General features: G+C 37.6%; 1 protein-coding gene across 2 annotated transcripts; it reads right to left on the reverse strand.

Annotated features, from left to right (window-relative positions):
- Positions 1-98: 98 nt before the first annotated feature.
- Positions 99-13,889, reverse strand: pogza (pogo transposable element derived with ZNF domain a). 2 transcript variants are annotated; one of them, XM_089123102.1, is made up of 19 exons: positions 13,680-13,889; positions 12,122-12,219; positions 11,939-12,004; positions 10,838-10,920; positions 10,658-10,760; positions 9,494-9,700; positions 9,195-9,410; positions 7,854-7,942; positions 7,359-7,705; positions 7,124-7,278; positions 5,749-5,849; positions 5,508-5,654; positions 4,914-5,048; positions 4,698-4,837; positions 4,268-4,408; positions 3,552-3,611; positions 3,341-3,453; positions 3,222-3,243; positions 99-2,499 (listed from the first exon to the last, which is right to left on the reverse strand). In XM_089123102.1, exons 1-19 carry the CDS (start codon positions 13,682-13,684, stop codon positions 858-860), a joined length of 3,870 nt encoding a protein of 1,289 aa, XP_088979228.1. In that variant the 5' UTR covers positions 13,685-13,889; the 3' UTR covers positions 99-857. The 2 variants fall into 2 exon arrangements, with proteins under 2 accessions (XP_088979228.1, XP_039536892.2); XM_039680958.2 differs by having other exon boundaries at positions 3,222-3,246; positions 13,680-13,888.
- Between the last annotated feature and the right edge of the window lie 677 nt (positions 13,890-14,566).

Here is a 14,566-nt window from a genome sequence, read left to right on the forward strand (position 1 = left end):
TGAAATAATTTGCAGCATTTTAAAATGCTGAATAATTTTATGAAAAAAATGTCAGAACAAGCAAAAATGGCCAGAAATACTAGCCTAACAGACAGCAGTGGAATAAAACATTCACATTTTATTACATTTTCAAAAATACCACCATAAGCACATTACATAATTTTAGTCATGTGACCATATACACAAATAGGATCATAATATACAGCCACCTGTGATTAAGAGGTGCCAGTGAAAAAGGTTTTAGGCAGTTGCATCAGTATAGCAAACAATGTGTCGTGTGTATAAACTGACTGTATTGGTCAGATTTTTGAGAAAACTAAAATACCTTCTTAAAAGACAACCCTTGCTTCTTAAAGAAAAAAAACACTGCTTATAAATGACATGCCTATAAAAGCGTTTATTCATTAACATGAATCCAGTATGTTACAGTATAATCCTAAATACAGTAGGTAATGATTTCAAATCATTTCTATTTACATTTATGCACATTATAAAAGAAATCAAACCTGATGTGAAGGAAAATAGTGATAAACTAAAACAAGGTGTAACAAGTTGCACATTCATAGCTCAAAGATCAACAACAACAGAGGACTTCAAACTAGTGATCTTTATCACACAAAAAAATTTACATATCGTTAGCCTCATAGCATAATTGCCTACATCATATTTCAATGTCTTTGGAAAACAAGAAAAAAACGCATATATGCAATGAGGCTAATGATATGCAACCATACAGACTTAATCAAGCAATGACCTACTACATTTACTTTCTCAAAGACCAGTTCATTTTATTCTCCAAAAATAAAATCGGCAGAAGACGCACAAAATGCTTGCAAATTTCAAGAATATGATTCAATTTATATGATAACTTGATGTTCTTGTATTTCTGAATCCTCAAAACCATGAAACGACTCCAAATCGCTGTCTTTCTCAAACATCTTTTTCAAAAAAGTCAGGCTGGACTGCGGAGAGGATTCTACAGAAACAACACCGGAGATCTCAGCTTTCTGCTCAACTTTATGTCCTTGCATTTTATTGACCAGGAGAGCTTCAGTGAGACTCCGCACGAGCTCTGACGGTTCCTCGGACGTCACCTCTGGGTTTGAGCTCAAAATCCGATCGAAAGAGCGGAAAAGAAGCTTGGGCTCTGCTTTGAGGACATCCAGTATCTCGACCAGCCAGCGAGAGAGAAGATGCGCAAGGTCTGCTGGTTTGGCTCCAACCAGTTCCTGTGGCACCGTAGTTACATGCTCGCTCCAACGAGCCTGCAGAAACTCGCGTAACACAGGCCCCATGCAGGCTTCCAGGGGCTGCAGACGACGAGAGCAACTGCGAGGGATCGGAGCTGGAAGAGTGTTCGTGCTGTTGAGCGCTGCCAGGAATTCATCAGACATGTGGCCTTTGTACGTGTCCATTATCAGCAACCCTTTGCCTCCAGATTTAGGTTTGACATGCCGACACCACACCTTGTCCAACCAAAGCTGTAGTCTTTCTTCATCCGTGAACCCTTCAGGTCTAGCCTCCAGGATGATGAAGTCTGGCAAGGAATGTGCATCTGGCTTGAGAGGTTCGCCTCTGAGGAAAAGCATGGTGGATAACGTGGTCCCATCCGCCAGGGCTGTGAACACAACCTCTATGAGTGGATTTGTGGTGCCCATCAACTTAAAAGCAGACAACATGGACGACGAATCGGCAGAGGCTTCATCCAGTTGCTCCATATCTATAAATATGGAAAGCTCATCCATGGCGCCCATAGAAGATAGTCTAAATGTTTGCGAAATGACTTGCTTTTTCAGAAAGCTGCTGAAGGAACGCTCCAGCTCCTGGGATTTATCCGGTAGCAACTTGCTGGATGTGGCGAATGCCTGCAAGCCCAGATCGTGGCGTAGCAAGAATTTAACCGCCGAGTCGTAAGAGATGTCCTGCGCACCATGACTGCTCATGAAGTCGAACAGATTAGCTTCATCGATAGGTAGCTGTTGCTCACGTTGGCACAGCACCCATTCGACTAAGCTATCGGATGCCTGTGGCGTCAACCCTTCTCTGGTGCTTCTCGAGGGCACAATCTGACGCTGACGCTTCAAGAGCAATGACTGGACATCTTCCGGTGGAGTGTCGAAGTGATTGGCGGCCTGTGGGACTCCACAGCAGAGGGCGTACAGTACAACTTTCATCTGAGCTACGGTAAGCGTGTTCTCCACTGTACGTCCTCTGTCGACTTTAGAAAGACCTCCATGTGGAGTTTGCTTCGGAGCATCTGGTTTGATTGCACATTTTTTGTCTGGAACGGCACTTTGTTTGATAGGTTGAACCTGAATTGGAAAGGACAGTGTGTGAGCGGGACTAGCAGGCAGTGTTATCGTGTAGGTGGGTCGAGGAAGGGGTTTAGAGAACGGAGGAAATGAACTCTTGTCCACTTGCTTCACTTGCAAAGGCAAGAAAAACGCGTTGTTGAGTATCTGACCTCCTCGGAGTAGGTCCGTTGGGATGAAGACAAATCTACAATGACAGTAATTTGTAAGTTACCACTTCTGCTAAACGGGAGGTTAAATCTCTAGCATTTTCAATTTCTTATATCAGCTCTACACAAATTCCGTTCCTACAGCCTTTTTCTTGAGTTAAACTAAACTATCCCATTACGCATTCTTGTTCTGTCATCATTTATTCCCACTCTTGTTGTTCCAAACCTGTACGACTTTCTGTAAATGAAGATATTCTGGTAACACTTTACAATAAGGTTCATTAGTTAACATTAGTTAATCTATTAACTGACATGAACTAACAAAGAGCAAAACATTTGTTACAGTATTTATTAATCTTTGTTAATGTTAGCAAATAAAAAATACATTGTTTGATCATGTTAGTTCACAGTGCATTAACTAATGTTAACAAATACAGCCCTTGATTTTAATAACATTAGTAAATGTTGAAATTAATATAAACTGAGATGAATAAATGCTGAAGTAGTATTGTTCATTCTTAGTTCATATTAACTAATGTAGTTAACCAATTAACCCTATTGTGTTACCGATATTCGGAATGTTTTTGTCCATGCAATGACAGTCAATGGGGTCCAAAAACACTGGACCCCACTGACATTCATTATATGGGGAAAAAACCTGAAGACATTTTAAAATATCTTCCACAGGTTTAAATCAACATGAGGGAGTAAATTATAGTATTTAGATTTTTGAGTTAAAAATAAGCGAAAATCAACTTACCTTTTATAGCCACGTGAAAATCCTTCTGAAACATGAATAGTATTAATAATATGATAGGATCATTAAGTGCTTGACTTTTCATCATCAAAAATATTTTTAGACATAAACAAACAACTTACCCCGCAAGGTGCATCGGCTTGCTTGATGTTTAGGATTGTCAGCAAGATGTTTGGCCATCGAATCTCCAACCCGAGTTTTGTATCTACATGTGACACAGTTTAGCCTCCCCTTCCTGCAAAGATTTTTCATTACCATGATTGACAATTAAAGTAAAATTACATCAAAGCAAGAGGGGAGGGGAAAAAAAAACAACAACAACTCAGGTCTTACTTCGGACAGGGTTTGTAAAGGGTAATGTATTTTCTGGTGCTTTTCCGAGGAACATGTACACTGCAAATAAAGATAAGGGAGAAATGAGAAAACACTCAACACCTCACAAACTGTGAAATTTAAAGTTCTTCACCTGATCATGATATATATTAATTTTTGGTCACACTTTAGATTAGTGACCAATTCTAATTAACTAAATATTAACTATGACTTCAGCCTCAAACTGATAATTACTGCTTATTAATAGTTAGAAGGCAGTTTAGGTATTGGGAAGGATTAAGGGATGTAGAATATGATCATGCAGAATAAGGCATTAATATGTGCTTTAGAAGTACTAATAGCCAATATCCTAGTGTTATGCATGCTAATAAGCAACAAGTAAGCGAGGCCCTAAACTAGTGTTGCCCAATTTCTTTTTTTTTTTTCCTATACAGATAGGCAACGGTAACAACTTTTTTTTATTTTTTGTTTGTTTAATTTTATTTTTGATCAATTTTACATAATAATTTTATATTTTTATACATTTTGAAGTATAAAAATAAGAGAAATGACCATGCACAATTAAATAATAATATAATAATATCAACTAATAGCAAAAAAAAAAAATCTTATATAAATAATCAATCCATCAGCAGATAATCAATATATGACATATTATCCATTCCTTCCTTTCAATTACACTATCACACAAACTGTAAAAATGTAAGGATGTTCACCTGATCATGTGATTGGCATAAGCTCTGGAACAGCAAGTACAGTATCGGCAGAGGGAACAGCTCACATACGTGGGGAAATGGTTGGAAAAGTATGGAATATCATATGTGCATTCCATGCAGAAGTGTTTTTCTGTTGGCTTGCTGGAAGAACAATATGATGGTTAGAAGATAGTTTCTTAAAAAAAATTGAAATAAATGAAAAAACAGCAAAGAGAAAATGTCTACATACACACACATAATATTACGAAAGCCCTGAAACGCAACGTAAAAATAATTAAAAAAAATAAAATAAAAAATATATATCTAGCATTTCGACTTTAATCTCGAAACATTTCGACTTTAATCTCGAAACGCTTGGGTTTTTTTTATTTTACAGATTTTTTTTTTTACGTTGCGGTTCAGGCTTCCGTATAATATAAATCATACTCACCATTGACTCTCAAACTTGACCATTAGCTCCATCATGCTTTCCACCGGCTTTTTCTTGACAGGAATGACTTTATTGGTGACATTTTGAGATGCTGCAGTTGTTGATGTGGCGTTACTGTCAGCATAAGCTCGGATGATTACCTGAAACAGAGGGGTTAATGGTAAGGCCATCAAATAAGCAATAAACAAGCCATTTATATGACTGGGAGTCTTTTACCTTAGTACCAGGCTTGAGGCCCTCCAATTGCTTGGGTTTGACACATGTCCTGTGAAACCTGTGTCTGTGTTTCCACTTGTCCTTGTCATGAATGAATTGAAGTCGGCATCGGCCACAATGATGTGCTGTTCTTTTCTGGACGAATAAACACCAACTTTAATGGGACTGATAAAGAAGTCTTCTGACACATAAAAAAGACCTTTCATACCGTTTTATGTCATTTTAAAGAAAACACTTGCAGACATCAATATTGATTATGTACAGGATGGGAAAGGGTTATTCATTATGAGATTGTGATTATAAATAATCAGATAAAGGCAATCTAAATGTAAAAATGGAGGACATGAACATGCACAGTTAAATATTAACCAATAATTTTTAATTTTGATGAATAATCGATTAAATGACCAAACAATTTATCAGCTTGTCCATCCCTTAGGGCAAATCACGGTAAAGCATTAGTTTATGAGCTGGAAAGGTAAAAGTTGAAACAAAGTCTTTCCATATTAATAAGAGTTGAGATATTAAATTGTTATTATTGATTATTAAAAACCCTCTGAGCGGTGACTGTTTAGTGCTAACGATATACTTTACCTGGTGTCTAGCAAAGTGCAACTGGAAGCCGATATAAGACCGAAATACTTTTAAGCAGAAGGGACACATTAAGATGCAGGTGTCCTTGTGCTGCTCTGTGAAGTGGCTTATAACATCTTGGTAGAAAGAGGATCTGAACTCGCACACCTGAGGAGCAAAAAGTACACAAGTGTCATTGATTTACACAAATGTTTTCAAGACAAAACTTGAATGACATGAAACACTTATACACAAAAGTTACCTGACACATGTAGGGCATCTCACCAGGCTTGTGCGCCTGCTTCATGTGGTTCAGAAAGAGGGGTTCATTCTCAAAGGACCACTCACAGATCTTGCACACTTCTGTAAAGCAGAATGAAATGTTTTAAAGAAGTAGTTCACCTTTAAAATAAACTTTCTTTCTTCAGTCGAAATGAAATTTTTTGATGAAAACATTCCAGGATTTTCTCCATATAATGGACTTCATTGGAAACGAAATGGTTCAAGGTCCAAAAGACAGTCTCAGTGCAAACTGCAAACTGTTCAAAGGGCTTTAAGCGATTCCAGACGATGAATAAGGGTCTTATCAAGCGAAACGATCGCTCATTTAAAAAATAAATAACAAAGTTTAAGTTTTATAAGCTCAAATGCTCGCCTTGCTCTGTTTTGTGATGCGTGTTTGTGACTCTCCTGTTCAAACTCGTTCATGAAAATGAACAAATCTTTTTTCGAGTCATTTGGTTCATTCAACAAACGAAATGAACGAATTGACTCGGAAAAAGATTTGTTAATATCATTCAAAGCCCTTTGAACAGTTTGCACTGAAAGTTCTCAGTAAAGTCCATTATATGGAGAGAAATGCTGGAATGTTTTCATCAAAAACCTTAATTTCTTTTCGACTGAAGAAAGAAAGACATGGACATCTTGGATGACATGGGGGTGAGTAAATTATCAGCAAAAGTTTTTTTTTAAAAGTGAACTACTCCTTTAAATAGGATGCCTATGATGCTTTTTATTACATTTCAGCCTTTTTTGTTGTATAATGTTGCTGTTTGGGCATGCAAAGTCCCTCCAGCAAGAGTTATTCTATATATCAGTGTCACTGTTTCAGAACTCCCTGAAACACCTCCATTGTAAAACAACAAAAACCTCACAATATTCCTCATTTAAATCATTCCCGCCCAAGCCATGCGCAAAATAAAGGGGCGGGGTCTAGTTGAGTTAGTAAGTAGCGAGTTGAAACTTGTGGTTAACATAAGGGGTGTGACATTTTAGAATCACGCTCAAAACGGTTGACCAATCACAACACACTGGCCCAGCTGACCAATCAGAGCCCATTGTGCTTTTCGCAAAGAGGTGCTTCATAGAGAGAGGAACTAAACAGAGTGTTACTGACAGACATGTATGTGAAAAATACGTCTTTGTTTTTTTTACATTCAAGCATGAAAATCAATTCCAATAGAGCCCCAAAACAAAATCAATACTTTATAAAAGGGCTTAATAGGCCCTCTTTAAGCTGGAGAAAAATACCACCGGTCAAATATCATCAACTCATGCATTAACAATGGATTAAAACCATTTCATATGTTTGTCAAGAACTAGGTTGATGATATATCATTCTAGAAGTATAGACTCACTTGAGGACTCTGCTTGGTTATGAACTGCCTCAACATGGCACTGCAGATTGAAGGGTGTTGAAAAGGTTCTGTAGCAATGCTGGCACATAGAATGACAGTCTACTTCCCCTGTTTGGTGATCCAACTCCATGTGTTGTTTCATGTGGTTCATCATCCTTTTAAATGAGGGTTGATGAATGAACAAATCGATCACAACAACAACAACTCTCAAAAACCAATCTGAAAACTAACTTACTTGATGTTGCCCTTCACCTTCTTCTCACAAACTTGGCATTTCATTGAGATGGTTACTGAATAGGTTTTTAATGATGCATGCTGGCCAGGGTGCTGCCCATAGAAGAAGTCTTCAACTAGCATGATCATTCTGCCCTGGTCGTCAATATCTCCAGAGCGAGGACTAGGCACTCCCTCAGGTATCTCAGAAGTCGTGACGTGTTTGAGAGACGTTTCTGAGGACGAGGAGAAGGAAACGGTCTCAGATGTGGCGGGTTTTGACTGGGTTGTGTCACTCGGCCGCTTGATCCTTTTTCTACTTTGGGCCTTCAGGTCCTTGATGCTCTTGATAAGATCTTGATTGCATTGCTGAAAATGGGCAAGAAGATGAATGGGCATGAGTAAGACTTTAGTGAAAGATTTAAAGATACCAAAGCAAAAGGTTCTTAACCAAGAAAGGTTCAGTACATTATTATTTGTAGGCATTTAATCTGAAACGTGTATGATTAAAACTTACACAGAAGTATCCACGGAGGGACTGACTCTTTTGGTAAACGGCTTTACAGAGAACACAGAAATTCGAAGAACTGGAGGCCCTTTTCAATGCTGTAGAACAAAGATACTCCATTCAATCCCTTCTCAAAGACCTCATAAAGGGATAGTTCACCCAAAAATTAAAATTCTGTCATCAATTACTTTTACAATTACTCAATTACCTTCATGTTGCTCCAAATCCACAACTTTGAAACACAAATGAAAATGCTTTTGACAAAACCTGAGATATTTCGGTCCCTCCATTGAAAGTCCATTCCACCAAAACCTTGATGCTTCAAAAACTTCAAAGGAATCAATGAAGTTTTTTTTGCAGGTCAAGTAAGTACAGCCAAAAGCTTGAGTTCCTTTATGAACTATTTGAAGTTTTGGGTGAATGAGAATTTTCATTAAAAATGTTAGTTTGTATTATGAAGAATCGAATGGGTTTGGAACAAATAAGTGATGACCGGATTTTCATTTTTGAGTGAACGATTACTTTAAACACATGATTCTGGATTCTGGAGCTGCACGATTCTGGATTAATTGAAAATCACAATTTGTTGTTTAAAATAGAGATCACGATTTTTCCACAATTCTGAATAGACAACTAAAAGTAGCATGTCATTTACTAGAGGTTCTGACAAAATATGAATTGAAGATATTAAATGAAGAATATCAAAATATCAAATGAAGATATTTTTGATTAAATTTGAGAAGTGGATCACTGCTACACAAGCTGAACGACAGTTCAAGAGATTTCTACGATGCATGCGAGATCGCAATTCTCGCGCATGCATCGTAGAAATCTCTTGAACTCTCGTCTCAGGCCTACAAGGAAGAAATGGAGTAGTTGAATAAAGTCGTTATTTTGTTTGTTTGTTTTTCGCACAAAAAGTATTCGCGTCGCTTGATAAACTTATAATTGAGCCACTGTAGTCACATGGAATATTTAAACATTTTCTTCATTGACTTTCTGGGCTTTCGATCTCTTAGGCAGCCTATGTAGCAGTGATCCACCTCACAAATTTAATCAAAAATATCTTCATTTGTGATCCGAAGACGAACGAAGGTATTTGCGGGGTTGGTACAGCATGCGGGTGAGTAATTAATGACTTAATTTTCATTTTTGGGTGAACTATCCCTTTAAGGAATAAGAGTGTTTAAATGAAGACTGCGATCTTTTAATGATTAATCATACAGCTCTACAACACATAAATGATGTTTAAGCAATAAGCTGATATCCACAACATCTAAAACAAAAACACTTCAATATAGCAATTAAAAACTGAAAAATAGGAGGGTAAAAACAAATCCTGGTCCCGACCGTTAGTGGTTGTGGCAGAAGGAGGGCCAAAGATCTGTGCTTGAGGTCTCACAGTTTGAGATAGCCCACCAGACAGGAACGGGGCTGGATTTCGGTTTGTTATATTGTTTTGGAAGGAGAAGGTTTTGGTGGGCTGCACTAGTGAATTCACTACTTGACCAGAACCTGCAGGTGCTCCAGGAAGCTTCGTAAACTTTATAACTTTAATTGTTGCACCTATCAAGGTAAACGAAATGTAAATAAAACAGAGATAAGAACGGATGTACAATAGAAAAAGTAAAAGCTGGATAAATTGTCACCTGGAGCTATGGCTGGTTGGATGTTGGAGGGGGTCACATTAAGAGTGGACACTCCTGGGGCCGATGAGGTGATACTTTGTAAGTTTGAGGGGTTATTGATGGTCAAGGTGACTGGGATCTGCAATGTAGGTAGTTTCCCAGATGTCGTTTGCTGTCCTACACTCCCTGGGGTGACCATCCGCGGAGAAATGAACTGGGGTGTCTGACCTGAAGAGGTTAGAGATAGTATTTAAGCTAAATGTGTAATGCTACAATAAAAATGTAAACATTTGTTTTTGAGCAGCATAGGTGTAAATAAAGAAAACTAAATGCATGGCAACAAATATCTGGAAACTCTTGAGCTGGTATTTATGTCTGATGTGCAAACATATGTCATATGTATTTGCATGTGCATATAAACGTTAAAGTCATGAAGAAACAAAAGTAGCAACCGATCTTTTCTGTTGTATTGTGACGTCCATTAGAGTGTAAAAACAGACAAAAATCAAAGGTGGGGACTTGTTTCTATCCATTGGTTGTAGATTGGATTGAGATATTGGCACTGCATTCATAAATAAATGAGAGCTTGCAGTCGATTATAATAAAGGGGCGGCGTTTAAGCATACTAAATGATTGTCTGCAGTCCAACATACGTCACCAGAGCAAAGTCTGCAATGACGCGCACTTGTTAGCCAGTGTGTTCTCCGAATGCTAAAGAGGAGCCTCGTCTAGCCTCTGAAGGAAATGACTTTGAAGGACCCGTCCTGCCAAGGAAGTATCCTTGACATTGAGAAACACGTTTTGTGTATACATAAATCTCTGACCCATCGTCGTCTTCATCGTCTAATTTTCGCTCTACAAGTCATCTGGTCTCATTGAACCGATTGGCTATGAGCTGCGTACAGGCGCATTCGATAGACATTCGTAGCCCCCAATAATAAGGCTCTGGGCATTCGTAAAACACGCCTCAAATACGAGAAAATGAACATGTGGTTTCCAGACCACGTCTCATTGTCAATAAAAACGTCGTCTGGCGTTAGCCAGGCTATTATTTAACATGCATTTAGAAAATACATAGGGTGAATTTTCTTTCACACCAGCTTAGGATTCAGGAATGCATCCTGCAAAGTATGTCTGGGAAGGAGTAACCGTGATATTAAATCACTGCTTTGAGTAAAGACTTACCTGCGGTCAGAAAACTAATAGGCTGTCCATTCAAGATGTAACCAAGTGATGTTCCCAAATTTCCCAATCCCACTGAGCCTGCCAGAGGCTGACCTGGATTGGGCTACAACAGATCATCATAACTTAAATACAACATCTTACTCATGTAAACAGAAGGCTAGTAAAAGAGCAAAGTGAAACCTGTGCACTGATGTATATAGTCTGTGTGCCTCCTGCAGCTCCACCTGTCTGGACAGCATTCGGCAGTAACGTAACCGCAGGAGCTAAAGGAAAACCAAAACACACACTGAAGTCCCACATCTATTCTTTTAACAGTGTTTTTGCAGTGTGGCCACTAAAGCCTAGTTCACACTACGTGATTTTAAGCCCGATTTAAGCCCGATTTGCAAATCGTTGAGTCGCCGACAAGTCAGGGTGTTATCGCGTGCAAATCGCGGGCGATTAGCGGACGATTAACGCTCGCCAATCAGTTAGTGTGAAAGAGCCAACAACGCATCAAAGACAGCTCGCAGACAGCTCGCAGACAGGTCACCGAGCTCAGAAAAATATCTAGCATGCTAGATATCTCGCGCAGTCGCGCGACTCAATCTCAGTGATGTCATGAGTACAGCCAATCATAGCAACGCATGGGTCGAGGACACCAGGTAAATCTTACTTTTTCTTTTTTGCATTTTTTTTTCTCAGAGCATATCGTCGAGCAAGCAGTGTGCAGCACTAGTTTCTGTCTGACGTCCATATTCGCGTGTTGTGTTCTTCTCTGCAGTTTCGCGTCATTTCTGGTTCGTTTTATTGCGTGGTTTTTCGTTACAAAACATGGTTTCTAGACCAGATAGAATCGTGTTGTTGTCAACTCGTTATTTGTTTGATTATTTTCAGGATTTAGACCGTATTATAGTACTGAAACAGCTCTCATTGAGTCACAAATGATATGCTCTTATCATCCGATCGTGGTTGTATCTCTATGTAGTGCGTTGTTAACTCGTGTAGTGAGTTACCTCCTGTTGTGGATCAATCACGTTGTGTTGTGTGGTGTGAACAGCTAAACAACTTGAACACTCATGATTTCACTGAGAGCAAGTCATGTAGTGTGAACCGCACAGTTCAGCCCGACATTTTAAAATCATGTAGTGTGAACTAGGCTTAATGACCACTAGGTACATGGAAAGGAAGCCTGAAAAGTCAATTCTGCATACTAGCAGTGGATTATTGTTTAGATCTTTATGCTTCTTGCCTTCTTACCAGAAGCCAAAGACACAGCTTGATTTATGAGGTCAGTAGTACCTGATGTCGTTTTAGAGGTGCCATCAGATTGTGCTGGTGCACTATTGCCACTTGGGACTACAGTAACTAAATTAAAGAATAGAAAAAAAAAAACTTATTTGTATTCACACTCATGTTCCTAATATATGATTAAATGCTCTTCACAAAAGATCTTCTAACAAGACATAATAAAACATTATTTACCTTTGTTATATTGGTGGTCTCTGTTTTTTGTAATACTCTGGCATGGCTCTAGATCATCTTCATCACATTGCATGTAAAGGTCAGAATCTGCCATGTTTCTGTAAACAAAAAGTGTTTCTTATACAGTGTCTCAACAAGAAAAAAATATTAGTTAGTTACTAAATACTAAATATTCATTGCTGCAATTTTTATCCTTATGGAACAGCCATTTTTTAATCTACAGTAAAGGCACACATTTCTAATATAAGTTTTTTAGCATGTATTATTTACCATTTCATAATTTTTAATCAAAATGTTGTGCAAGAACACAATTTTTAGCATATATAAGTATGTAAAATTAAAATATAAATAAAAAAAGTGCAAAAAAAGCAAGTAATCTTGAGGCACATATTTCTGACCTAATATTTTTTAGCAGGTGCAAGTTAATATATATCTGTTAATATTTAGTAATTACTCCTGTCAACAAGACTATGTTGGCTATGGACAGTGGGTAGCTGAAAATACACTATATCTATTTGACATTAAATTATTCTTATTAAACAGAAAAACTAACAGTTTGTGACCATGTTGACAAAACCACAGACCATGTGACCATGTTGTTATATGCAATACAGCTTCTAATCAACAATAACATTTAAAGTGTGTTACAAGATCTTATTTTTACAATGTGTACATATGCCTGTAAATATGAATTATTTTAGTTGTCAGTGTGTTTCTTCGTTTGCTCTCGCTATTTTTTCAAAGTCAAAGTTAAAATAATTCATATACAGTGAGTGTTGAGTGTAATGCATTACTAAGTAATAATTACGGTAATTTGCTTACTTTTCTCTTTGGAAAAGTAAAATAAGGGATTACTCTGAGCTTCTCTGTAAATACAATTACTTCTGATGTACTTGCACTAGATACGGTGTATAACAATTCTATATAAGAACATCAACATTTAATGTTAAAATATAACTTTTAAACGTAACCTTCCTTTAAATACTTTAATCAGTTTAAGAATAGTGTATGTCAATTTTAGATTATATATTTGAAAGAATTAAAATAACAAGTTCACATCTGTTCAACTAACTGGTCGAAGTTAATATGGGATTTAGAAAGTAATTATTAATAATTAATGCAATATTTCTTTAGAGAGAATCATTAATAACGCTACACTGTCAAAGATGTAATTAGTAACTAGTAGTTACTTTTTCAGAGTAACGTAACGTTACCCAACACTGTTCATTTATTTGTTTACTTTCTAACACTGTTCATTTGTTTGTTTACTTTCTATCATACTTTAGCAAAAAAGGGACAAGCATTGGTCGCTAAACCGACTTATTGCCTCATTATCTACAAGCTGTCATAACAATAAACGTGAGCCCCTTTAACAGAGCCATAACAGAGGCTAACATTAGCCTGCTAACTGTTACTGCACGCATGTTTATCCTGCCAATGCAGCTGTGCATTCAAAGCTACAGTGGCTAGCCTTTACCTGACTGCTTAACTTTTAACAACTAAGTTACTTCACAATCACCGACGCGTTGTTTCTAGAAAGAAGAAAGGGAAGTCTTACCTCATGCACAGATTTGCATATGTGGGACAAAAAATTATAATGCGTTATTTCCCTCCATTCTTCGCGGGGTTTGCCATGATGGAAAAACAATGATCCCTGTTCTGCAGGCGTTTTCTCCTCTTTGCTCGCGCTGTGGTAGGCGAAACATTTAAAAACGTCACTTCCACGCGTAATTCCCTGCACTCTGATTGGTTGCGATATTTTGTGATAAACGCGGGATAACCGTGATTATTCACTATATAATAAACATAAGCAAATAAAATACATAATGCTAGTATACGCGAACTGTAAATGTTATATTACACGCATATTACGATATGGAAGTGTAATGTAATTTCCTGGAGTATCATTTCCGATAATAAACGATTTAAAGCCAATTACCCACTATTATTTAGATTGTGGACATTTTATGTTTTGACATTTTGAGACCATTGTCATCCTACCTGCTGCACAGATTTGCTTATCGGCGAGATTTGTCTAAACAGTTTGCACTTGCATATAGCCCGCTAAATAGTGCGATACATCGCCGCCTCAGAGTTAACGACACAAAGACAAACTCGTTCACTTGGCGAAAAACATTAGCCTTTTAGTCAATGAATGTTAGTCTCGAGCCATAACTAATAGTTTCCCGCCTAATCGTTTTCTTTTGGCACTACATTTCACTCTGCTTTCAATAATTCCAAAATGGCGGCTGGTGTTTAGAAGACAGGAATGATTGACGTCGTAACATATGAAATGTATCCAAATGTGCCTCGAATGAAACATCAACTCTTTAATATTAAAACGAGCATGTTTCTCCAACAACTACAACAGTTATGTGATTTTTATAAAACAAGAGTTGGTGTTTTGTAGTGAACCCATGTTTTTATAGCATCAGTTTATCTATG

This window comes from Pimephales promelas, chromosome 18 (assembly GCF_988280905.1).
Source record: "Pimephales promelas chromosome 18, fPimPro1.hap1.1, whole genome shotgun sequence".
NCBI classification, from domain to species: Eukaryota; Metazoa; Chordata; class Actinopteri; order Cypriniformes; family Leuciscidae; genus Pimephales; species Pimephales promelas.

Excerpts from the sequence above, each read along its gene's own strand:
- pogza (XM_039680958.2), bottom strand. Across the intron at positions 7,279-7,358 it reads AAGGTGAAGGGCAACATCAA|GATGATGAACCACATGAAAC; the intron begins GTAAGTTAGTTT and ends CTCATTTAAAAG. Across the intron at positions 4,409-4,697 it reads GTCAAGTTTGAGAGTCAATG|CAAGCCAACAGAAAAACACT; the intron begins GTGAGTATGATT and ends TTGTTCTTCCAG.